The sequence below is a fragment of the Gracilinanus agilis genome, chromosome 6, assembly GCF_016433145.1.
Source record: "Gracilinanus agilis isolate LMUSP501 chromosome 6, AgileGrace, whole genome shotgun sequence".
Taxonomy (NCBI): Eukaryota; Metazoa; Chordata; class Mammalia; order Didelphimorphia; family Didelphidae; genus Gracilinanus; species Gracilinanus agilis.
In genome coordinates, this window is record NC_058135.1 from 290,034,404 (window position 1) to 290,058,251 (window position 23,848).

General features: G+C 49.5%; 3 protein-coding genes across 4 annotated transcripts in view; 2 read left to right on the top strand and 1 right to left on the bottom strand.

The window, feature by feature from the left end:
• Positions 1-17,390, top strand: part of SART1 (spliceosome associated factor 1, recruiter of U4/U6.U5 tri-snRNP) — a 28,440-nt gene extending 11,050 nt beyond the window's left edge. The window contains exons 2-20 of the mRNA XM_044681458.1: positions 2,802-2,859; positions 3,048-3,103; positions 3,581-3,707; positions 3,849-3,954; positions 4,212-4,289; positions 4,410-4,509; positions 4,593-4,735; positions 4,831-5,037; positions 11,512-11,639; positions 11,727-11,860; positions 11,992-12,125; positions 12,719-12,889; positions 13,073-13,183; positions 13,282-13,369; positions 13,455-13,545; positions 13,656-13,791; positions 16,899-16,988; positions 17,084-17,205; positions 17,315-17,390. Of these exons, the coding sequence (XP_044537393.1) occupies positions 2,802-2,859; positions 3,048-3,103; positions 3,581-3,707; positions 3,849-3,954; positions 4,212-4,289; positions 4,410-4,509; positions 4,593-4,735; positions 4,831-5,037; positions 11,512-11,639; positions 11,727-11,860; positions 11,992-12,125; positions 12,719-12,889; positions 13,073-13,183; positions 13,282-13,369; positions 13,455-13,545; positions 13,656-13,791; positions 16,899-16,988; positions 17,084-17,205; positions 17,315-17,333 (2,099 nt within the window). The 3' untranslated portion in view covers positions 17,334-17,390. The remainder of the gene's footprint in view (positions 1-2,801; positions 2,860-3,047; positions 3,104-3,580; positions 3,708-3,848; positions 3,955-4,211; positions 4,290-4,409; positions 4,510-4,592; positions 4,736-4,830; positions 5,038-11,511; positions 11,640-11,726; positions 11,861-11,991; positions 12,126-12,718; positions 12,890-13,072; positions 13,184-13,281; positions 13,370-13,454; positions 13,546-13,655; positions 13,792-16,898; positions 16,989-17,083; positions 17,206-17,314) is intronic.
• A 226-nt stretch (positions 17,391-17,616) lies between these two features.
• Positions 17,617-19,311, bottom strand: EIF1AD (eukaryotic translation initiation factor 1A domain containing). Its single transcript, XM_044681459.1, has 6 exons — positions 19,008-19,311; positions 18,719-18,813; positions 18,502-18,610; positions 18,323-18,431; positions 18,180-18,230; positions 17,617-17,907 (listed from the first exon to the last, which is right to left on the bottom strand). The coding sequence occupies exons 2-6, from the start codon at positions 18,803-18,805 to the stop codon at positions 17,772-17,774; spliced, it is 492 nt and encodes a 163-aa protein (XP_044537394.1). The 5' UTR covers positions 18,806-18,813; positions 19,008-19,311; the 3' UTR covers positions 17,617-17,771.
• Positions 19,312-19,420: 109 nt separating this feature from the next.
• On the top strand, positions 19,421-20,855 carry BANF1 (BAF nuclear assembly factor 1). Of its 2 annotated transcripts, none has more exons than XM_044681460.1 (3): positions 19,421-19,510; positions 19,746-19,896; positions 20,330-20,855. In XM_044681460.1, exons 2-3 carry the CDS (start codon positions 19,774-19,776, stop codon positions 20,474-20,476), a joined length of 270 nt encoding a protein of 89 aa, XP_044537395.1. In that variant the 5' UTR covers positions 19,421-19,510; positions 19,746-19,773; the 3' UTR covers positions 20,477-20,855. The 2 variants fall into 2 exon arrangements, with proteins under 2 accessions (XP_044537395.1, XP_044537397.1); XM_044681462.1 differs by having other exon boundaries at positions 19,423-19,514.
• Positions 20,856-23,848: the final 2,993 nt, after the last annotated feature.

The following is a 23,848-nucleotide window of genomic DNA, read 5'->3' on the forward strand; positions in this document are numbered from 1 at the left end:
GGCGCCGCGGCACCGCGAGCACAAGAAGCACAAACACCGCAGCGGGGGCGGCGGCAGCGGGAGCGGCGGGGGCGGGACCGGCGAGCGGCGCAAGCGCAGCCGGGAGCGCGGGGCCGAGAGGGGGAGCAGCCGCCGCGGGGGCGAGGCTGAGGCCCGCAACGGGAGCGCGCACGGGCGCGAACGCAGCCAGGCTGAGCCTGCGGAGCGGAGGGTGAAGCGGGAGAAGCGTGATGACGGCTATGAAGCTGGTGAGCGCGAGCCCCGCGGGGCTGGGGCGGGGCTGGACCTCGGAATGGCCAATGGAGAGGCAGGGCCTGAGAGGCGGGAAGGAGTCTGGGCCAATGAGCAATTGGGGTGGAGCTTGGGGGCGGGGCGGTGCCCCCTCCCCCCCCCCCCCCACGGGTTTTAGGGACTACCTGGATCTTAGGCCTAGTTTATCCGAATAGGTCTGTTTGTTCAATTCCCCTGGACTTGACAGGTGGGAAAACAGGCCAGAGTGGTGGTGGAAGGAAGAGACAGGTTTGCTGTGGGGCGTGGAATTAGGGGTCATAACTGCATGACTTTGAGTGTACAGGATAAATTGGTCAGTTTTTTCAGTAAACATAAAATGCCTACTGTGTGCTAGGCAAGGTATCCCCTTCCCCAAGGAGCTTACAATCTAAGGGAGGAGCCATTAAACATATATAGAGAGGCAATAGAGAGAAGGCTTTAGAACCTTCTAGAGTGGTTGGGGAAGGCTTCTTGTAGGAAGTCTGGATTTTTGTTGGGACGTAAAGGAAGCCTGAGAGGTCAGTAGTTACAGGTGGAGGAAGGAGACTGTTTTAGGCATGGCAGGGTAGCCAGAGAAAATGCCCAGAGCCAAGCCATAGATAGAGGGTCCCATTCAAGGAATATCCTAGAGTCCAATGTTACTGGATTGAAGAAGAGTAGGTCTGGGAGGAAGGTGTAAGAAGACTGGAAAGGAAGGATGGTGCTAGGTAATGAAGGACTCTGGATGCCAAAGAAAGAATTTCGTATTTGCTTCTAGAAGTGATAAGAGTCACTGAAGTTTATTGGGGCATGTGTGAGAGATATGGTTAGGAAAATCACTTTAGTGGCTGAGTGAAGGATAGACTGGAGAGGGGAAAAAAGTGAGACAGGTAGACCCGTTCCCCTTCCCTCACCCCCCCCCCCCCCAATCAACCAGTACAGGTATTAGGTGATGAGAGTCAGTACTAGATGGATGGCAGCTGTGTAAGTGGAAGGGAGGATGACCAGGCAAAATTGACAGGCCTTGGATTTTGTTTGATCCTGGAGAGCATAGGAAGCCACTGGACTTTCCTGAAATTAGAGAATGAAGGAGATAATGTTTAAGATCCCTTCCAGCACAGAATCTAGGAAGCTAAGGATCCCGAGCCCAAATCCAGGTCTATTTCTATTTCATGGCTAAATTCAACAAAGCTTCTTTAGTTCTGACTCAGGTCCTGGAAAAGACCCAGATTTTGACTATGACACAGCTCCTGCCCCCACGAAGCTCAAAGTTTGTTAGGAGAATGAAACCCAAAACACAGATAAGTTTAAACCAAAGTATTACAGGATGAATGCAATACGTGTAAATAGAGTTGTGAGGTGGTCAGAGAGGGAAGGAGGTTACCATTGACTAGAAAAGTCTTCTTAGAGAACTATGACAATAACCTTTGATTTTAAAGGATGAGAGGGAATTTGGAAAGGGAGAGGTATTGTGACGGTTGGGGAGCCTGAAGCTGTCTAGGGATGGGGAGTAGTTCAGTTGGGCTGGAGTATAGAGTGTGGATGGGGAATGTGGATAAGATCAAGGTAGAAACATGGGGCATTACCAAGTGGATGAGGACCTCTTACACCAGTGATGGGCAAACTATGACAGATGGGGCCCCGTGAAATGTTCTATCGGGCCTTGAGACATTATTCCTAATCTGACGAATACAATGAGTAGGATACAATACAATGAAACTTATAAAGAGTTGCCTTAGAAACAGACTGACAGAGGAGCATTTCCTTTCCTTTGGCCCCTCTTTAAAAAGTTTGCCCATCACTGTCTTACACCATAGAATCACTTGATTCAAGTGACAATAGTTTGCTTTTATATAAAGGTATTTTAAAAAGGTTAGATTTACAAAGACAAGCCTATAAAGGAGGGAATGTGAATATTATTAGCACTATCTTGCATGTGAAGAAATTAAAGGTCAGATTATATTGATTTGTATAATTAGGGCTGGGAGAACCAAAAGTGAAAAGGGCTGTTGGAGATGGGAGGCATCTCTGTGACTACTTGCCTATAATGTGATTCCTACCTAGTCAGAGCCTGGATTGGAGGTCTTTTCCAAGGGTGAGATTCTCTTAATTCTGAGCTATCCCAGGCCTTCTGGTTCTCAGCCTTGAACTCTATTTTATGCTTCCCTTCCCGATTTTGAAATAGACATAGGTTTATATAGGAGGATAATGAAACTTTCCCAGTCCCCAGCTCTTAAGTTGTCCTTGACAAACCAGCCCAGGGAAGAGCTTTCCCAGGACATCAGTAGTGGGGAGGCATGTTGATGGCATGCAAAGGAGAAGCTGGATTTTGGAACTAAAGTTTTTCCCAGGGAGGGTAAGGGGAACAAGATGAAAAAGCCAGGAAAGTGGGTGCAACATTTGGGCCTATGTAGTCTTGTCCTTGGCTTAGAATGCCCAAGTTCTGAGGTGCTCTTAATTCTCTGAGTCCAAGGGCAGGATGTCCCGGAAGCAACAGAGGTCAATAGAATGGTCTTTCCCCTTTGACCAGCATGTTCTCCTTCTTGTTCCAGCCACCAGCTCCAAGGCCAGCTCTGGAGATGCCTCATCTCTCAGCATCGAGGAGACCAAGTGAGTAATGGCTTGGAGATGACTTGGTTTCAGCTATGCCTTCCTCTGATCTTGTTCTTAGTTCTTCCAAATTAGTGCTGAGCAGCTTCTCCCTCCAGTCTCTTTTCTTCTCTTTAGTGCATCTAGAATTTAGTTGCCCCTTGTTTCCCAATAGCCTTATTATAACCATAGCTATCTTTTGTTTTCAGTAAACTCCGGGCAAAGTTGGGCCTCAAACCTTTGGAGGTCAATGCCATCAAGAAGGGTGAGTGCTAGGTGATGGGCTGACTGAGAAATATTGTGAGGAAGACTGAAGGAGGACTTCTTGAGGGGCCTGGAAGGAATGTTGGGGGCATAGGTCAAAGCCCAGAATTGGTGAATTTGCCTTGATTAAACAGCTGTGTGTACTACATTTTGTTGGTGCTCCAAGGAGATCATAGTAATAGCTAGCATTTATAGCATGCTTTAAGGTTTATAAAGGCTGTGTTGTCTGATACAAAGAAAACCTAAGGCAGCATTTATAGGCCAACAAAGAGACAGCATAAAAATCTTTGTAAAAGTCTGAAAATTTATCAGAAGTGGAGTTGGTCCAGAAAGGGTTGTGGGGGTTCTAGAGAAACCAGAGGGATCTGCATGAGGTGGGCTGATGGGTGGGGATGATTCCTAGACTGTTCAGGGCACTGAGCTGGAAAGAGGACAGTGAGGGAAAGGGGATCGTCATCCCTGGGCTCTTTCCTTCCAGAGGCTGGCACCAAGGAGGAGCCAGTGTTGGCCGACGTGATCAACCCCATGGCCTTGCGGCAGCGTGAAGAGCTACGTGAGAAGCTAGCGGCAGCCAAGGAGAAGCGTCTCCTTAACCAAAAGCTGGGGTGAGTGGAGCAAGCTCCCCTGGGGGCACGTGGGTGGATTGTGGAGCAGGAGCAGAGCCAGGTCTAAGACAGGGATGCATGGCAGCACTAAAGGGACCACAGTGGATTGGAGCCTTCTTTCTCATTTTCATCCTTCTTTAGGAAGATCAAGACCCTGGGGGAAGATGATCCATGGCTAGATGACACAGCTGCCTGGATTGAGAGGAGCCGGCGACTGCAGAAAGAGAAGGATTTGGCTGAGAAAAGGGTGAGGGCCTAGCCTAGGGAGGCCAGGGAGAAAGTCTGGTTTGCTCCTTATCCACTCATAGGCCCTGAGTCCTTGGGTATGGGAGGTGGACCCTGCCTTGGGGCTTATGGGGATGTTCTTGGCTTTGGCTCCCCTGTTTTTTGGGGTGGGCTCCCAGAATGTCTGCCTCTGGCCAGACTTTTGTGTGTGTGTCCTTTTCCCCATTGAATGCCATCTTGTTACACTGAAGTGCTGGACACTGATATGTTGTTCCATAGGCTAAGCTGTTGGAGGAGATGGACCAAGAGTTTGGAGTGAGCACCCTGGTGGAGGAGGAATTTGGACAAAAGCGGAAGGTAAGGCATAGGGAAGGGCTTGAGAGGGGCTTTCTGGGCTCCTATCTGTAGAGGGAGGTAGGATGCAACCCTGCAGAGCTGCTGCTACCATTGCCCCACCTTTGTCCTGCTTCTCTCCAGGATCAGTACAGTGCCCGGGATCTCCAGGGGCTGACCGTGGAGCACACCATAGACTCCTTCCGGGAGGGAGAGACGATGATCCTCACCCTCAAGGACAAAGGTGGGGCCAGGCTGGGGACAAAGGGCCATGGGTGTCATAGTGGAGCAGGGACCAAAGCTGACCATGGCCACCTCTCCCTGCAGGGGTGCTGCAGGAGGATGAGGACGTGTTGGTGAATGTGAACCTTGTTGACAAAGAGCGGGCAGAAAAGAATGTGGAACTCCGGAAAAAGAAGCCCGATTACCGACCCTATGCGGAAGATGAGAGTGTGGACGACATGGCTGTGGTTTGTAGGGAATGGGGGGGAGGGTTCATAGAGCAAATTAGGAGGAAAGGGGTTTCTGGATGGGGAAATGGTTTTGAACTCCTTAACCTCCACAGTTTAAGCCGAAATCCATTTTGGCCAAGTATGATGAGGAGCTGGAGGGGGAACGGCCACACTCGTTCCGGCTCGATCGGAGCGGAGCTGCTGACGGAGCCCGAGAACGGGAGCTGGAGGAAATCCGGGCCAACCTGAGGCAGCAGGCGCAGTCCTTGACCATGGCTGGACCCCGGCTTGCATCTGAGTATCTCACTCCACAGGAGATGGTGAGTTTCCTTTAGAGCCAAATGGACAAAGGCTTCCAGAGCCATCTCAGCATCCTGGGCAGCAGGGGAGAAGAGAGAGCTCCCAAGGGAGGGTGTTGCTAGTGTCTTGGAATAACCTCACACAGGGCTATGAATTCCTTGCTCTGTTCATTGTGACCCACTGGGCAAAGAAGAAGAGGATGTGGCCCCAGTTTCCCATTCAGAGAGGGCAGGAGCTAAGAGAGCCTCGACCAGAGGATTCCAGGAAAATGTGAGGAGGGAGGCTATTATTGTGGGTCTCTGTAAGGAGAGATCTGGAAGTTCTTAGCTTTGGAAGGTCCTGAATAGAGCTTTAACAGTCATGGGGAAAGGCTTGCTTCAAGATAGTGGGGCTGTGTCTTGTCATCTGGCAAATGGACTAGAATGGGGGAAGGAGTGTGCCATGAAATCAAGCTGGGCTGGTATGCTGGCCTGAGGTGGGGATGGGGTGTTGGGCAGGGATGTCCATTACCTCATTGGTGAGAGGAAGCCCTATCAAGATTTTACTAGAAGGTAGCCTGGATGGGTGTCTGCATTGGTAAGGATTTTGAGAGCAGCCTGAAGGATGGATGAGAGGGGGAAAGAAGGAAGCCAAAATGGTAAGGAGGGAACAATAGCAGTATAGAACAAAGGGCCCAAACTAACATGGTGGCAGTTTGAAGGGAGAGCAGATGTCTCTGGAATGAGAGAGGAGTTGGTGACTATAGATTGCAGATGGGAGAGCAAAGTGTCTATGATGACAGGTACCAAGCCTGGAGGTTGAGCACAGTGAGGGACCATCCAGAGAAATCATTTGACTGTATCAGATTGAGTGGTTGACTAGAGATCAAGTCAGAGCTCTCTCCTAGTTGGAGTTTCAGAACTGTGCATAGGGACTATTTCTATAGGAGGGAGGAAAAGCCTGGAAGGGGACCTTGAGACAACCAAGAGAGAGTCAGGCCCTGGGAAACAGGGGAGAAAAGAGTGTGCAGGAGACTCTGGTGGTCAGTAAGCAATAGATAAAACTTACAGTGGGTTCTTAGCTGCTGTGAGGGGGCAATTGTTGACTTCAGTCTCAGCAGACTGGAGAAGGTGGAAATGGAGGCCTCTTCTTTTGGATATGAGGGGATGGTAGGGCCCAGGGAAGGTGTTTTAAGAAAAGGGAAGACCTGAGCAATGTAGAGGGAGCCAGGGATTGGGAGAAAAAGAGGGAATGACAGGGGTTCTGAGATCTGAAGAGAATGGGAGGTGTGGAAATTAAAATTAATATGCAAAATACTTCACATATTATATTTAATAAGATTTATTAAAAATAACTAACATAAAAAAAGCTAAAGCAAAAAGCCCACAAACTAAACTCAACAGAGCTCATAAAGAAGAGAGAGGCGGAGCCTTGGAACTTTTACAAACGTGACCACACAACATGGTAGAGAAATTAAAAGGAATTTTGGGAAATACTAAGGGACTTATGGGGAATGAAGTCCAAGAGTTTAAAATACCCATTTATACATACCCCCCTGTGATATTTTGGGAGACCAGTCTTCCCCAATGGATCATGAAAACATAATCAACTTAAAAATTACAATAATTTGTGAATAAAAGGAAAAGAGAACAAAGTTGACAAAAATCCAATTTTGGGGCAGTCCCCTTTGGCAGAAAAAACATATATTCAAAACAAATGCTTTCAACCCCCCCCCATAGTTCAATTCACATCCTGAGTTCAATATGCAGGCATATTCGTGGCACCTTCTCCAAACAGGTTTTTCTTCTGGATTCTGGGAGGTAGCAAGTTTCTTATCCTAAAATTACTCAAATTCAAATCAAAGTTCACAAGAATAGCATAGTCCCCCCACTAAGGTGGATAATAAACACAGGGATCACTCAGGGATGTATGGCTGAGTTATGAGGTATATGAATCAATTTGCAAAAAAAAAAAAAAAATCCAAACAAAAGAGAAAAAATAACTGATGGATAAAATGAAATGTCAAAGTCTTATGTCTAAAAAAATCTAAGTAAAGGAAAAATAAACCTATAACAGGACCTTGAATCAGGGCCTAATTAAAATGATTTATGTAATTATGCACTTACCCAATCAGTAGCCAGGACTACAGAAAGATTGTCACACTATGAAAGACAGAAAAGGGATTAGATTATAGGAGCCAGAATGGCAGCCAAAATGAGTTGCTTGTTAAGGCTCATAGGAAGTCCTGCCTCTGATATATCAAAACAGTTGCAACCTCGAATCCCAAACAAGTTCAAGTCCTCTTATCTTGGCTCAAGATTACTTCAATCCCACTGGGATTTGGTCTCTTTGACCTTTGTGCTCATTTGGCACTTTGTAGGTTTGTTTTGTGCTTCTTTGGTACTGTGCAATGGCTTTATATTTCCTTCTCCTGGAATCAGACAGAATTATTAAGCAAAGTCCCATAATTATTAAATAATCAGTGGCATTCTATAGTCTTAAGGTTTTTGGGTATGCATTAATATTAGAACAAATGTATTTTAAATTTATATTACTGCAAAATCAAAAAAAGATTAATATTGATTATATGTTCTTCAAAGTACTCAAATACTATATTGCAAACACAAGGAAAAAACAATAAAAATGTTTTAAAACTAAAAAATATATAGGTTACAATCAGTGACACACTGTCTCAGCCAAGGAGACGTAGAATACAAAGGGTTCCTCACCCAAAAATGAGATCCATTTTCTTTTTAAATTTGGCCATGATCCACTGTGTGAGTGCAAATGATTTTCACAAAATAATAGATTTATAAAAACAGTAATATAGTAGTAATGCACATTCAAAGAAAGTACCAAAGTTCCCAAAATTCACAATAGCCCAGTTAATGACAATAGCAAACAAACCCACTATTATAATAGGATTCATCCATGAGTTTCTGTGTGGCATTTAAAACCTATGAAGTGATGGATACATGTCACAAATTCTACAGATGTAGCAAATCTTTCAACCTTGGCAAAGATATTTTTAACAATGTCTTACTGCCATTATTTCAAAATTTGGTAGAAAAGCCTAGAAAAACACAAATCTCTGTACTGCTGATGAAAACCTTTTGGGGTCTAAAACACCACCAAGAAATCTAGATTGTTCTGTTGGAAGAAGAGAATAAGCTGAAGAGTTAAAACTATTAAAGTCATCCAGAAGCCACTTGCTACCTGGGAGTGCTCCCTCTTGGGAGCCATCTAAGGGTACCACATCCTAGGAACACCTTCACAGCTCCTCTGGTATGAGACTGTTATATGTCTCATCCATTACATTTTTATAAATATGGAGGTGGGGAATACAACAGTGCCATTGCACTTCACTTCAGCTACAAAATGGACCCTTTAAAAACAATTGAGATATTTAGCTCATTAAATTCTCCAAAGGTTGTATGCAGGTTGTAATGAATTTTGAAGGAGTCCATCCATCATCATGTATGTGACAGTTAAAGGCAAAATAAAAAAAGGCTATATAAGCAACATGTGATCTTGATAGATCAGCTGACAAGTTCAGGATACATAAGACTTATGGGCTTTTTACTGTAATATTTTGTTCAGTATGGTTAAAAGTGAAGGTACAGATAAAATCATGTAACAGATATTGATTAGATTAATACAGATAAACTTAAAAAATTAAACTTTAAAGCAATCAGCAATTACCATAATATAAGCAATGATAAGGTATAGACAGTGCAGTCAAAATATCTTTTACTCCAATCCCAACAGACTTGTTTACTATCTTGAGGGGAAATAAAACTCAAAAGGTTAACATCACTAAACTTACAGATCTCTTTTTAAGTTTTTTTTCCTCTCCCCCAGTATTTTCATTCATTTAGATTTCTTTTATCGGAGCTTTGAAATTCGTCATACTTGCAGTGGGCAGAATCTCCATTCTGCATGTTGAGAATATTTAAGACTTTCAAAACTTTGTTAAAATATTTCAGTTTGATTTCTAGTTTAAGCAGCATAGCCTGTTGCATATTCTTGAGGAGAAGTAAACAGAATGGTAAATAGCCAATGAAAATACAAACTGATAGTAAGAAAATCAATCAGAGCCAATAAGCACTAGTTGGCTTAATAACTAGTTTAATAACATTAGCAGGATTTCAAGCATGTTTTGCAATAGCATTTTTCCTGAAAAAAAAAAAAGCCATGGATGGGGTTTGCTTACAGAGTAAACAGAAGAAGGGCAAAACTTGGAGGTAGAACAATAGCATATTTGCATATGAAGGACTGGTTACCCCTGGGTGTTCTGAGTCAGGAGAGAGAAGGAAAGAAGCAGGCTTATTTCCCAAAACTGACTTCAAATTTACTGATTTGGTCGTGAAAAAAAACTTCAGTAGAAGCCAAAGTCAGTTTAAGAATTTGGGTTAGAAACTAGAAGTGGAGGGGGCAGCTGGGTGGCTCAGTGGATTGAGAGCCAGGCCTAGAGACAGGAGGTCCTAGGTTCAAATCTGGCCTGAGACACTTCGCAGCTGTGTGACCCTGGGCAAGTCACTTGACCCCCATTGCCTACTCTTACCAATCTTTCACCTATAAGTCAATACACAGAAGTAAAGGGTTTAAAATTTAAAAAAAAAAAAAAAAAAAAGAAAGAAAGAAACTAGAAGTGGAGTGGGGCTGAATAGTGAGGTTTTTCTGCTTCACACAGTGTTCTCCTTGCTGAAAATTGCTAGGATAGGCTGGAAAACCCATGTGGGGTGGGGGAAAGGATTGGAGTTCTCACCCTTCCATGGGAAAAAAGTGGGCTTGAATTGGCAGGCTGCAAGCTGGATGGGGATCATGAGGGCTAAATCGGTAGCAGCAGTAGGCATTGGGCTGGTGGAAAGCAGATGGGTGGACGGAGTGTCTGGCAGCAGAAGCGCACAGGGTGCAGGGAGAGAAAAGGCAAACCCCAGCTCTCATGGGCAGAGTCTGTACCACCAGGCAAACTTACTGTTTTTCTGATAAGACTGTTTTAAAAAATACTTGAGAATTCTATCCTATCATGGTAGCCCAAAATATAGAGATTAAAATTAACATGCAAAAGCTGTTATTATATTTTATAAAGTTTTATTAATAATAAACTAACATAAACTAGAGTGAAAAGGTGCTAAACTAACTTCAGCCGAGCTCATGAAGAAGAGAGGAAGAGAGAGGCGGAGCCTTGGAACTTATACAAACATGACTACAAACATGGTGGAGAGATTAAAAGGAATTTTGGGAAATACTAAGGGACTTAAGGGGGATGAAGTCCAAGGGTTTAAAATCCCCATTTATACAGAGGGAAAAGAATCAAAGACCCATATGAAGCCTTGACTTTGGCATGGAGAAGGACCATTTCTTTCTCTTGAGTCCAGAGCCAAGAATAAGAGGCCAGCTAATGAAGAACTCTGGACAGGAGTGGAGTGAATCAGGGACTTCTCAGGAAAGTTGTCATTAAGATTCTCTGCTGAGAGAGGGGGGCACTTGAGGAAGAAGCAGGAGGGCAGTGTCAGTGTCTATATGTGGTTTATATCAGGGAGAGCTGACTTTTTGCTTTTCTGCCAGTTTCTAAGGCTCAACACTGGCTGTAGGTAGAAGTGATCTGGATTTTAGTCCAGCCTTTGTTAGCCCTGTGGGAAAGGAGGAGAGATGTGGGTGAGTCTGTGGCCTGCTGAAGTGGTCATGCATGGCTTGAAGGGTCACTGGGGGCCCTGAAGGACCTCCAGCCTTTTTTTTTTTTTAAAGACATTTTGAGAAATAATCTGGATGCCATCATCCAGTAGGAGCTCTATGGTAGTGATTCTGGATGACCTGCAGCCCAGCACCAGACAAACATGTTAGAATGCTGGACCAGAGCTATCCAGGAAGAATCAAGTCCACGTACTGGAACTCTTACCCAGGGTTTAAAGCACCAGCCAAAGGGGTGCTTGCTGGGTAGGGATTTGTCTAAAAAAGAGGTGAGGAAGCTGGGAGAGGAGTGCCCCCCGCCCAGCATAGTGCTGAGTCTGCGTGCTGTCACATCTTGGGGGGCAGAAAAGACAAGGAAGGGCTGGAGGGGCACAAGGGCCTCTGCTAGCAGGAAGGAGGCCCTCGCCATCTGCTTGTCTCTGGGTGCTTGAAGCAGAAGCCACAGTGGGGATAAAAGGGAGGCTCCATCGCCTTGGTAATTGGAGCTATCCCACAATGTGGCTGGACCTTTGCGCCTGCCTGGGGCAGGGATGAGGGTTGTGTACTTCCTGGAGGCCTGAGGCAAAGACTGGGGGGTTGCCAGGTGGGGAGTCACCAGATAAAGGGAGTTTTCTGGTATGGGTAGGAGTAGACAGCCACCCAAGGCCCTGGAAGTGCTAAAAACAAGAGAAATGAGACTAGGACGGTGATAGCGTGGGAGAGCTGGGAGGATGAGTGTCCCAGTGGCATCCAGAATGGGGTCCAGTTAACCAGTTGCTTCCTTGGTGTAGATGGGAAAGAGAAATGGGCCCATCTCACACCCCACCCCTGCCCCTGACCAGGTGACCTTCAAGAAGACAAAACGGAGGGTCAAGAAGATCCGAAAGAAGGAAAAGGAAGTTGTGGTTCGAGCCGATGACCTACTGCCGCTCGGCAACGAGCCTCCAAGTGAGGGAGACTTTGGCTCTAGGTACCGGCCCTGCCCAGAGAGGAGCACGATGGGGGATGGGTTTGGGGAGACTGAGGGGTCCAGGGCTCACTTCTCTTCCTTCTCTAGGTTGCGGGGGAGGGGCCGTCGCCGAGTCCCTGAGGCTGAGGAGGAAGCCCCTGGAGACCATGAGAGGGAGACGCCTTCCCAGCTCCCCCAGTCTGATGACACCAGAGTAGAAAACATGGATATCAGTGACGATGGTGAGGGGGAGGCCTCAACTTGGCCAGGTGGAACTTGGAGCTGGAGCCTAGGGGAAGACCTGTGTGGGGTGGGTGTCAGGGCAGGTGGAGAGGGGCCCAAGGCTTGCACTAACTCTACATCTGTCTTAAAGAAGAGGCTGGAGCCCAGGGGACGGGCTCCCCAGAAATCCTAGAGGAGGATGAAGTAGAGGCTGAATTGCAGAAGCAGCTGGAGAAGGGGCGGAGGCTGAGGCAGCTGCAGCAGCTCAAAGACAGTGGTGAGAAGGTGAGAGAGTCCGTGGGGCTGGCGTGGTGGTGGCAGGGGTCTCTAGGGGTAGACTGAGATGGCCCAAGGCCCCTAGGCCTGTGTGGGTCTCCTCTATAGAACTGCTCAAAGCCCAGCAGTCTCCCCATTCCTGGCCAAGTGGCTAAGTTGATTGTGTGGCTTCTGCTTGGCGGCTTCCAACCCTCTCAAAACAGCTCCTCTTTCTCACGTTGGGTTGGATATGCCTTCTCCACTGAGGCTGTCCTCTGAGCATGAGCAGGGTGGTTAATGTTACTGCTACTTAGTAGCCCTGGCCCTCACCCATTCCTTCCTTCTTTCCTCCCCTTCTCCCCTCCTTTTCTTCCTTCCTCCTCTCTCCCTCCTTCCCCCTTCCCTTCCTCTTTCCCTCCCTTCCCCCTTTCCCTTCCCTTGTCTCCCTCTTCTTCCCTTTCTCTTTCCCTTCCCCATTCCTTCCTTCCCTCTTTCCCCCCTTCCTTTCCTCTTCCTTCTTCTCTCCCCATCCCCACTCCTTTCCCTCTTTCTCTTGGAAGACAACTATCATGTCTGCCCTAAATCTTCTCTTCTCTAGGCTAAACACCCCCATCTCCCCATAGGTGATTGAGATTGTGAAGAAACTGGAGACACGGCGGAGTCGGGAGGAAGATGAAGACCCTGAACGCAAAGGGGCGATTGTGTTCAATGCCACCTCAGAATTCTGCCGAACGCTGGGGGAGATCCCCACTTATGGGCTGGCTGGCAACCGGGAGGACCAGGAGGAACTCATGGTGAGTCCCAATGGGATTCTTGGTTCAAGAATGGGACAGGGAGGCCCAGGAGTGAGTGGGATTGTTGTGCCTGGAGCTACAGGAGCTGGCACAGCCTGCCTCTAGGGCTCTGACAGGCTGAGGTGGTACCAGGAACTGCCTGGATGTGTGACCTCTAGGTGTGTCTTCCCGCTCTCTCCCCAGGACTTTGAGCGGGATGAAGAAAGGTCCGCCAACGGGGGTTCAGAGTCTGACGGGGAGGAGAACATTGGCTGGAGCACCGTCAACCTGGATGAGGAGAAACAGCAGCAGGACGTGAGGGGCTGGATGGGAAGAGGATGAGCAAGGGGTGGGGTGTGGGAGGGGAATTGCTGAACTCAGCACTGACCAAACACCTGTATCTGAACCCCTAGTTCTCTGCTTCTTCCACTACCATCCTGGATGAGGAGCCCATTGTGAACAGAGGCCTGGCCGCAGCCCTGCTCCTATGTCAGAACAAAGGTAACCAGAGGCCGGGCTTGGTTCTGGAAGGCCCTGCAGGAAGGCCATCAGGGTGAGTTGTCCCTAAAGCTTTCCTTTCCCTTAGGGCTACTGGAGACAACAGTGCAGAAAGTGGCTCGGGTGAAGGCCCCCAACAAGTCTCTTCCTTCTGCTGTGTATTGCATTGAGGACAAGATGTGAGTGGAGCAGGGCTTTGGCCTGGGGTGGGGCCTGCTGCTCTCCAGGTCCTTCAGAGATGGGTGGGAGTCAGCCTTCTGAGGGGCCCCCTCTTTGTTATCTGGTTCAGGGCCATTGATGACAAGTACAGTCGTCGGGAAGAGTATCGAGGCTTTACACAGGATTTCAAAGAGAAAGATGGCTACAAGCCGGATGTCAAGATTGAGTATGTGGATGAGACTGGAAGAAAACTCACACCTAAAGAGGTAGGGGACCCAGGAGTCCTGGTTCATCTCAAAGCTGAGCTTGCCCCTAAGCCGGAAGGGAATTTCTTTCCTTTTAGAGGCCTCTAATTTGGAGGACCTTTGCTTGACACGAAGCTGAAACCTGCATTTCTACAACTGCCCCTCATTACTCTCTGATCTGCCTCTTGGGGGCCTGGAAGAACAAGCCTAATGGCTTTCCCTTGTAAGATCCCTCCAGATGTGGGCAGTCATTCCTGAGATGTTAGGGCCCTCTTCGGTACACTGCAGCTTATTGGCACCTTCCCTAGAATGGTGTGCCTCCAACTGACCTTGTTCTTGTAGATGTTCTCTGTAGGACTAGGGATGGGATTGTGGGAAGGCATTGGCCTTTCTGGCTTTCACATTGGTTACTCATTGGAGCAAGCAGCACAGTATAAGGGGCTCTCTTTCTCTCCCTTGGTCTAAGAAATGTGGGTTAAATACCCACTCTGCTCCTTCCTACGACCATCTGTATGATTTCAAGGTCATGAATATGTCTTGGCCTGTTCCTTTGGTAAAACAAGGGAGCGGCCTAGCTAACTGGCCTCCAAGATCCCCCCCAACTCTGAATCCAGGATTCTTAGATTTGGCCAGCTCAACCTCTCCCATTGGGGTACTTGAGATGTAGAGGTCTCAGCAGGGCTTGGAGGATGAACTGTCAGAGAGGACTCGAATCATGGTTAGAGTCCTGTGCCTGGCCTGATTTTGCCTCCATCTTAGCCTTCTTCCTCCTCTGCCTCATTCTCATCGCCCTATTTGAGGAGCAGATCCTCTGTGCCTTTATCCCAGTCCTTGAAGGCTGGCACCCTAAGGTTCTTGTCAGACACTCACCTACCAGTGGCTCCTCCTTGTCTCTGGTTATTGAACCATTCTGGAAGTGGCAGACCTTCAGTATTCTGTATCCCATGAAAGAAGCGTGAAAAATCCTGCCAAGTATCCCTGTTTGATGAATCCCAGTCTGGTACTAAGACCAAGGGCTAGCCCAGCTGGCCTCCACAAACTCTCTGCATTTCAGGCCCCTCCCAAACCCTCCCTTGATTACCAAGAATCCTATCATGCCCACCAGCCTACCCTGTTCTGCCCCTGCTCTTGTTGGGAATTGGGATGTCTGCTTCTTTCTGATTCCGTTGCTTGTCTCCTTTCCTGTTTTGGAAGAGCAAAGATCAGGGCCCAGCCATCCATCCATCCCTCTGCCAGTGATTTCAGGACTGAAGGTTGGGAGTTGTAGTTCTACTGGGCCAGGTGATGGTCATTTTTTTTGTTCTGCCCTTCCCAGAGAAACAGATGAAGAACTGAGTAGTTCTTCCTGTCCCAGAGATTTTTACTCTCCTCCCATCTTCTCTGAGATGTGTCCTTTTCCCTTCTTGTAGCTTTCTCTTGCTCCTACACAGCCCAACCTCCCATCCTGGCTCTTAGCACTGCCAATGGATGCTTGGCTTGTGGGCTGAGCTGCTTACTCAAACTGTGTTTCGTGCGCTCCCCTCTTTCCTGAAATGCTGCCTGGAGAATAACAAGTCTTTCTTTAGACCCTGAGACCCACACTTCCCAAATCTAGTGTCTCAGATGGCCTTCCCTCTTTTGCTTCAAGCTTTTAAAGGTGGAATGGCCATTCTTTTTCCAACTTTTAGCCAGAATTCTTCCATGTGGGTCAGTCATGTCCTTTTCCTAGAATAACTATTAAAGCAGGCTTGGGGTTGATGACTGAGGATTCCAGTGCTTGTCTCAAGATCTCAGTGTACTTCTTGGGTTAAGTCCAGACTGAGAGTGGCATAGAGGGAGATCTAGGCCGAGTCCTCCATTGACCCTTAGAATTCCCCTTCAGAACCCCAATCATAGCTGAAGCGGTTTGTTGTTTTTAATCCCTTACCTTCTGTCTTAGAATTAATGCCGAGTATTGGTTCCAGGCAGCTGAGGTTAAGTGACTTGCCCAGGGTCATACAGCTAAGAATGATCTGAAAGCCAGATTTGAGGCAGTTCTTCCTGTATCCCTTGTGCCACCTAGCTGCCCCCATGTAGGAGCCTCTTTAAGTCATTGGCCTTTTTCTCTGCCCATATACACACACATACCCAAGCATTTTGAGCCATCTACCAAAAGTGCAAATTGTATTTCAAGGCCTGCAGTGAGCTGCAATATAATTAATGCAGAAACTACCTTTGTCTACCAAATCTTGGTTTCTTGGCAAGGATCCCAGCATTTAATAATACAACCTGCTACCCTTCTGGTGGAAGGCATCTTGGCACCACAGGAATCCCCTTGGCACCCTAGCCATGCTAGGCCCAGGAACCATCAAGATAGATGTCTCTGCAGTTGGCTAGCCTTCCTTCAGAGGCTCCAGCCCTGCCTTCCCTAGGAAGAGCTTCAACCCTGTAACCTAATTCCTGGTGGTTGGCATGGATTGCCTGCTTTCTTATTTGCCAAGGGCTTCAAGGCTAGTGACTTCCTTTGATCCTTGTGAGCTTGTGAGGTAGGTAGATGAAGTTCACTCTCTTTTTAGCCACCAGGTGTCCCAGGCTACCTCTTCTGCTTGTGTGGGCCAGCTACTGGCTCATTGCCCTCCTCACAAGGTTCTTATCTGCTTCTGTTTCTTTCTCTCATGAAACCTTTGTTCTAGGCTCTTCCCCCTTGCTTATAATCTTGTACTTTTTTGTCTCTCTGGAGTCCTTTCCTCCAGAATCTCACCCCCTCCCCAATCCTTATTTGCCAGAAGCTAGAATATCATTCCATTCACCTCTTAAGTCCTTTGGCCAATATCCCCCCCCCCCCCAAGTTAGCTAGCATTTCACTACCTTAAGATGGAAACAGTGTAATGTATCCAATCACCAACTTCTGCCTTGGCAAACTCTAGCATCCTCTTATCCCCTCCATTGTCCTCTCTGAAGCTGCCTGCCTCACCTGAAATGGCTTTTAGGGGCCCTTTTCTCCTCTTTAGAGATTGGACTATTGAGGGCCATAGATGCTTCATGTCTCTCTCAGACTTCTTTTTCTTTGCCCAAGCTATCACCTTTCAAAGCAGGAATGGCTCTATTTTTAAGGATCCAGTACAAGCTTGTATTGCTCCAAGTAATCAGTTATCGATTTCTTTGCCCAGGCCTTCCGGCAGCTGTCCCACCGATTCCATGGAAAGGGCTCAGGCAAAATGAAGACGGAGCGACGGATGAAGAAGCTTGATGAGGAAGCTGTGAGTGGCCAAATGGGCCTGGAGGGGAGTGAGGGGTGCTTGGGAGGTATCCTTCAAGGGACTGTTGCTAAGTGTACCAATCCCTTGGTTTATAGCTCTTAAAGAAGATGAGTTCCAGTGACACTCCCTTGGGCACAGTGGCCTTACTCCAGGAGAAGCAGAAAGCCCAGAAGACCCCATACATCGTACTCAGTGGCAGCGGGAAGAGCATGAATGCGTGAGCAGGGGAAAGGGCCTTACCGGGGGTGGGTGGGGAAGATACTTGGCAGGGGAAGCCCTGATTCTGCTTCCCTTCCTCCCTCATCTCTTATCTCTTCTTTCCACAGGAATACTATCACAAAGTGAAGATGTCCCATTACCCCAAACCTTTAATATAAAATAAAATTCCCTCCTTATTTTTTCCTCCTTTGTTTAAGTTATGATTCCGTTTTCTCTGGGCTTGAGCCCAAGGTTGGGGGATGGGTGAGGTGGGGGCACTGCCCTCTGCTGGGGTCATTCTGAAATGCCCCATTGGAGGCCCCTGGTTAACAGTGGGGCCAGCCCCAACCTTGTCTGTTCTTTTCACTGGAGCAAGACATCAAAGTCGGAATCGCTTTACTAGGCACACTGGTACAAGTCAACGCACAGCTCTCTCAACCCACCAGGGGTTTAATCTCTTACAGAGAAGAGTAGGAGTTCAGATGGGAGCCCTGCCTCATCCCCCTCCAGGGGGTAGATCCACAGAGCAGTCCCAATTATGTCCATGGAGGCGGGGTCAGGGTAGCCAGAAGTGAAGCTGGCGCCTCAGGCCTCTTCTTCACTCTCCTCTTCACTCTCCTGGTACTGTACCCTATTGGTGTTGACAAAGAGGTCTGAATCGTCTTCTGAGCTGTCCTCTTCTGAAGACTGGGTTTCTCCTGGGAGTTCTGGCTGAGGCGGTCTGTGAGAGGGAAGATGATGATGAGAGGCTCCCAGAAAGCCCATCCAGAACACCCTGTGATGCTTTCCCAATCAGACCTCTTCAGTAAGGGGAGCATCTGTCCCATTACCCCCAGGGCAGGTGAGAGGGCTGCATTGTGGAACATCCACCTCCTGCTCTTTCCTGCTGTCCAGCTATGGCCAGACAGATTGAGGCCATGTCCTGGGCTGTTTGTGGCTAGGCAGAGAGGGTCTAAGTTGTTTTCAAGTGCCCACTCCCAGCCCTCCTCTCACCTGTTCCTGCTATTGCCTTGCTTCTCAGCTACCTCAGAGAAGGCTTCAGGCCTGAGTGTAGGAAAGGATGCATTAGGGCCTGGCAGGCCCCCCTCTCACCCCAACAACCTCAGGCCCCCAAGTTAGCCAGACTAGCCCCCTACCAGAGTCCCTCCTTCTGCAGAGAACGGACGTGATCCTTGCAGAGCACAAAAGAGATCTCGGCCTTCACCTTTTCCCCTTCCTCGATGGGATCCACAATGAGAAAGTCACCTGGGGAGAGGCAGCTGCGGGTCACTGGAGTCTGAAAGATGGGGGACCAGGCCCCACCCCACCCCCTTACCTCTTTTGATCCAGATGTTCTTGCGGTACTTGGAGGGCATGCTGACCAGGAAGCGCTGGCCCTGGGCAGTCTCCACTTCGTGTAGGTTGTTGCCTGGGGTCCCCAACACCTGTGGGATGGATGGAGACGGTACTGGGAGGGCTGGGGAATGTGGCGGAGCCCAGGGACCCGGGGAAGAGAAGAGAGCAGTGGAGGGGAGGGATCGGAGTTCACTCACTCTCACGATCTGCTGCTGGTCCGAGGGCACCATGTGTTCCCCCAGCACCTCCTGCACCACGTGCTTCCGCTTGGTGGCCTGGGACATGCCGGCTCCTAGGGACGAAAGCGTACGATGGGGGCTCCGGAGCCCTGCCCCAGGGGGCACTCTCCGGGGACCACGAAAAGTTCTGGGGGGCCACAGTGACCCACTGAGCCAGACGCCATTCGGCTCATCGAAAGGGAAGAGATGAGGAGCGGCCAGGCGCCTGGGAGCTCACTACCACCCGAGATGGCTCTTCCCACCTTACCTGCTTACTAGCTGCCGCCGCCGCCGCAGCCTGCCAGCCAGCCTGTGCCGGAGACTTCCGGAATCCGCGCTTCCGGCGCCGCGGCGTCCCGGGGCAGGGAAACACAGACCCCGCCGCCTCAGTTCCGGCCAGTGGAGGCGCCGCGAGAGCGCGGGAGGAGGCGTGACCATAGAGATGAGTGGACAGAGCGCCCCGTCAGCGGCACCGCGTGAGCAAGAGCGCCCATCTCTATTGTCACCGCTCGGGCTGAACCCAGCCAGTCGGGCCGCGCCCCCGCCGTCCTCCCTGCCTCCCTCCCGGCTCCGCCCGCTTCCTCCACCGCCCTCGCCCCGGCCCCGTCCCCCTTTCCCCTCCCTTCCCTTCCCCCCCCCTCTCCCCAGCGCTCTTGACCCGGAAGCGACCTAGACCACCTGGAAGCGGAAGCCGGCACACGCTGTGCGGGATTGAGGCAGCCGCGGGAGAGGCTGGTTGGTGGAGTGCGACCGTTAGAGGAGCAGGAGCTGGTGGGTGCGCGTGGGGCTGGCGGGCGCCAGGGCCGTGGGGTGGCGGGAGGGTGGGGTGGCGAGGAGGAGAGCCCCGGAGGGCCTGGGCGGATGGGGACGTCCTCCTCACCCGCTCGGGGGAGCGCGCGCGGTGTGGTGGGGGGAGGGCGGGGCCGTGTGGGCGGGGCTGGCGGCACGAGGATAGCAACCATGTGCAGGCGGGGCGGGGCCGAGACTAACGAGGGCTTCTTTGCAGTCCGCCCGCAGGTCCCAGGTGAGGAGCCATGACGACCTCCCAGAAGCACCGAGACTTTGTGGCCGAGCCCATGGGAGACAAGCCTGTGGGGTGCCTGGCGGGCATCGGAGAAGTGCTGGGCAAGAAACTTGAGGACAAAGGTTTCGACAAGGTCGGGGGCCGTTACACGAGGGGAAGCCCGATCGGGACTGGCCGAGGGGGGCCTGGCCGCATACACGAGCCAGTGCAGAAGTGCAAACCAACGGCTCTTCCCGCCAAGTAGGGGTGTGGCCGAACTAAGATGGGTTCTGAGGTTCAGCTCCTTGGGCTTCTATTCTTCACATCCGTGGGATGGGATGCTCACACCTGCTCTTCCGCCAGGTGGATCCAGCCTTAACATAATCTTGGCCCAGTTAGAGGAGGGAACACTGACTCATAACAGGGATGGGGGTGTCCCTGCAGATGCCACGCTGTTTTTGAGGGGAGCCCAGTGTGGTCGGAGCCGCTCTGGTCTGGGAGGTGGCCTAGCAGGGTCTGAGGTAGTCAAGGAGGTAGGCCACCTTCTCTGGCCCCTGGTCCCATCTCTTTTTCTGTCTCTCTTACAGGCCTATGTGGTTCTGGGCCAGTTCCTGGTGCTGAAAAAAGATGAAGATCTCTTTCGAGAATGGCTCAAAGACATCTGTGGGGCCAACGCCAAGCAATCTCGGGATTGCTTTGGCTGTCTTCGAGAATGGTGTGATGCCTTCTTGTGAGCCCTGTGCCTGGGGGCCGGCCCCCCTTTCTTCCCAAGATGGGTCCTCTCATTTAGTATCCTCAAGTGGGAAATCCTGTCCCTCTTTCTCCACCTCCCAACGAAAGGAAAGATTCTGGCTGCCGTCCCCACCCAGGACACTTTTCCCCACTCCACCTTCCTTTTGATTTGAGTCTCCCATTCTTTCCTTAGCATGCCTCTTGTCCCATAAAGTTCAGTGGCAATAGTTACTAGCTTTCCTGGGTGGGTCTTTGGAGTGGTTTTCCCCACCCTTAAGCTCCCACTTTCTGGTCTCTTATGCCATTGGGATAACTTTGGCAGAAGGGCATTCACTGCCATTGTAAAGAATTTTTTAAAACCAATAAAGTCAGCAACCTTGACATCTGGTCTTAGTTGTGTGGAACAGGAATTGGGGTTGTGGGTTTGGACCAGGAAGCAGCCAGTCCTTCAGAAACATGACTCTTATCAACTATGGACCCAAATTGGAAACTACCCCTGATCACCCTCAGGTCACTGAAGCCAGTGGCATGGGACGGGCAAATATGTCAGTGTCCCGATTTCCCCCCTCTCCCCCCATGGTGTGTGTGGGGGAGATCTTTGCCACTTCCTCCTAGGGATGGGGTTTTGGCAGCTGTGTTTGAGTACCTGGGTAAAGGCAGAGCCGTCAGAGGGCCTGGAAAGGGGCCCGGCCCAGGATGTGGCTCATCACATACTGAGGTGGGCCATCTGCCACATTACAGGGGTGCCTGAGCAAGGTTTCCTGTGCTGGGTTAGGTGGGGTGGGAGAGCAGCTGGCAGCCTTCAGCTCCCTTGAGGTGCTTCTAGGGAAGGCATCATTCCTTTGTTAACCGTGGCATTCCTGACATAAGAAAACACCTGAGTATGTGGTAGAAGACCCAGGGAGGAGCCAAAGCAGAAAGTAGAACATTTCAGTTTCAGGAGAAAAATATTAGGAATCCCTCATCAGCACTGATCTACCCAAGAAAGGTAGCAAATTGTCTCAAGAGAGCCAGGGGCCCCACCAGCTCTGTTCACTGTGTGCTTAGGTGGTTTGGAGGCAGAGGTCCTGGGTTCAAATCCTGCCCCTGTTCTGACCAGTATTTTGAGTAAGTCACACTGGCCTCTAGTTTCCTCACCCTCTGTAAATTAGGATGTTCCATTCCAGCTCTACACCTGATTCAGTGATTGACAGCAAGAGGAAAGAGGAGGTTGGTGTTCCGTGTTCCCTGGTGAAAGAAGAATGTCCCTGTGGCTAAATGAGGTAATCCAAACTCCCACTACCTCCAGGAAGCCTTCCCTGACTACTGTAGCCCACACTGATTTTTTACCCTTTTTGCAACCTACAGCCTGTGTTTACACCACAGTTTATGTCAGTCACACACTGATGTATTGTTCTCTGCTTCATGTGTGGTCATGTTGTGTGACTACACAGGGTTTGAGGAAAGTGTCAGGATTGATTTTTCCCTGAGGTGGCAAACACAGCTGACCAGGCACATCACAGGGGCGTGTTGTCTGGTCGTTGGCCAAAGCTAGAAAGTAGGGTTGATGGGAGACAGGAGGTGTGATGAGAACTGACCCCTGTACCCTGCTGGTGATGTGAGGTATGGGTTTGGGGGGGAGAACACTCCAATTCTGCTGGCCCCCCAGATACTGGCCTAAGGATGGCAGAACAAAAGCCTTGTGTTTGTTTGGACAGCCCTGGAGAGCCTTGTGGGAATGGGTGAGACCGAAGCCTGCTGAACCCTGCCCCAGGGGGGTTGTTATCTGATCCCAAGCCCACAGGAATCCCAGGCAGGGTGTGTTCACCAGGAGAGGAGGATGGGGCTGGGCTCCATCATTGGCAAATATTGACTGAGCACCCACTCTGCTGCCCCAGCCTAGCCCAGCCTGACCCTTTGGTCAGGTGCCCCTTGCCCCCACCCTGCTCTCAGCTGCTAGCATACTTCTGACTGGTCCCATCTGGAACTGGGTGTAGCTGGGCAAGAATGCTTCTCCACTGAACCTGAATCTCTGGAGGTTCTCAGGAAGCTGGCCAACCCTCTGGTCCAAAACCCTGAATGAGTTATTGGACAGCCGAGAATTGTTTGCTGGAGTCTAGCCAAGTGACAGGTGGCCAACTGCCATGTGTTGTGAGGGGTTCAACAAGCCCTTCCCTCCTGATTCAGAACCTAGAGTTCCCACCGTTACAGTTGCTCAGATGAAAACATCTGTAGAACCCACTTAAGTACAGTTACCTGGAAAAGGGACATTATTAACCCTAACAGATCCTTAATGGGCAGCCAAGTTGGCCAAGGAAAAAGGGCCAGAAAAAATCTGGAGCCTGGGCTTTGGAAGAGGTGAAGTCTCCATTTGTGAGGGAGGGAGCTGGGAGAAAGAATCCTGGTTTGGAGGTCAGGAGGCCTGGGTTAGCTGCCCTACTTTTTAGTTTCAGATTATCAGGGCAGGTTTACTAAATCTCCAGCATGAAAAAAGCCTGGTACGTGTGATTGTCAGGCCTCTGCCATTTCTGGAAGATGAAAAAGGTGGGAGATTGTCAAGACTGGAGGCTGCAAGTTGTGAATTGGTCCAGCCATTCTGGAGGGCAATTTGGAACTGTGCCCAAAGGGCTTTAAAAGAATGGCTGCCCTTTGATCTGACCATACCACTGTTGGGTTTATGCCCCAAATACTTGTACAAAAATATAGCCGCACTCTTCGTGGTGGAAAAAAATTGGAAAATGGGGAGGTATCCCTCGATTGGGATATGACTGAACAAATTGTGGTATATGTTGGTGATGGAATATTATTGTGCTAAAAAGAATAATGAACTGGAGGGATTCCATGTGACCTGGAGACTTCCAGGAACTGATGCAGAGCAAAATGAGCAGAACCAGGAAAACGTACACAGAGACGGATACGTTATGGCACAATCAAGAGTAATCAGCTTTGCTGCTAGCAGCAATGCAATGATCCAGGACACTCCTGAGAGACTTCTGAGAAAGAACACTATCCACATCCAGAGAAAGAAATGTGGGAGCAGAAACACAGAAGGAAAACATGATTTATCACTTGGTTATATGGGTATAGGATGGGAATTTTGGTTTCAAAAGATTACTTTATTACAAATATGAATCACTTGGAAATAGGTTTTGAACATGACACATGTATAACCCAGTGGAATTGCCTGTCAGCTCTGGGAGTGGGGAGGGAAGAGAGATGGGAACGATCATGGATCATGGAACCATGGAAAAATATTCAAAATTAATCAGAAAAGACTGGAGGCCACAGAGAAGACATAGAAGGCCTGGGAGAGGCTAGAGGAAGCCACAGAGAAGCAATGGGAAAGGCCACAGAAAAGGTCTGGGAGAGACTGAAGAGGGATGAATGGACCAGTT

Bases quoted from the DNA above. Each gene is read 5' to 3' on its own strand.
- BANF1 (XM_044681460.1), top strand. From the start codon at position 19,774: ATGACGACCTCCCAGAAGCACCGAGACTTTGTGGCCGAGCCCATGGGA. The intron at 19,897-20,329 runs GTCGGGGGCCGT...TCTCTCTTACAG, and splicing joins AGGACAAAGGTTTCGACAAG to GCCTATGTGGTTCTGGGCCA.
- EIF1AD (XM_044681459.1), bottom strand. From the start codon at position 18,805: ATGTCCCAGGCCACCAAGCGGAAGCACGTGGTGCAGGAGGTGCTGGGG. The intron at 18,611-18,718 runs GTGAGTGAACTC...TCCATCCCACAG, and splicing joins ACCAGCAGCAGATCGTGAGA to GTGTTGGGGACCCCAGGCAA. The intron at 18,231-18,322 runs GTAGGGGGCTAG...TCCTACACTCAG, and splicing joins CTGCAGAAGGAGGGACTCTG to GCCTGAAGCCTTCTCTGAGG.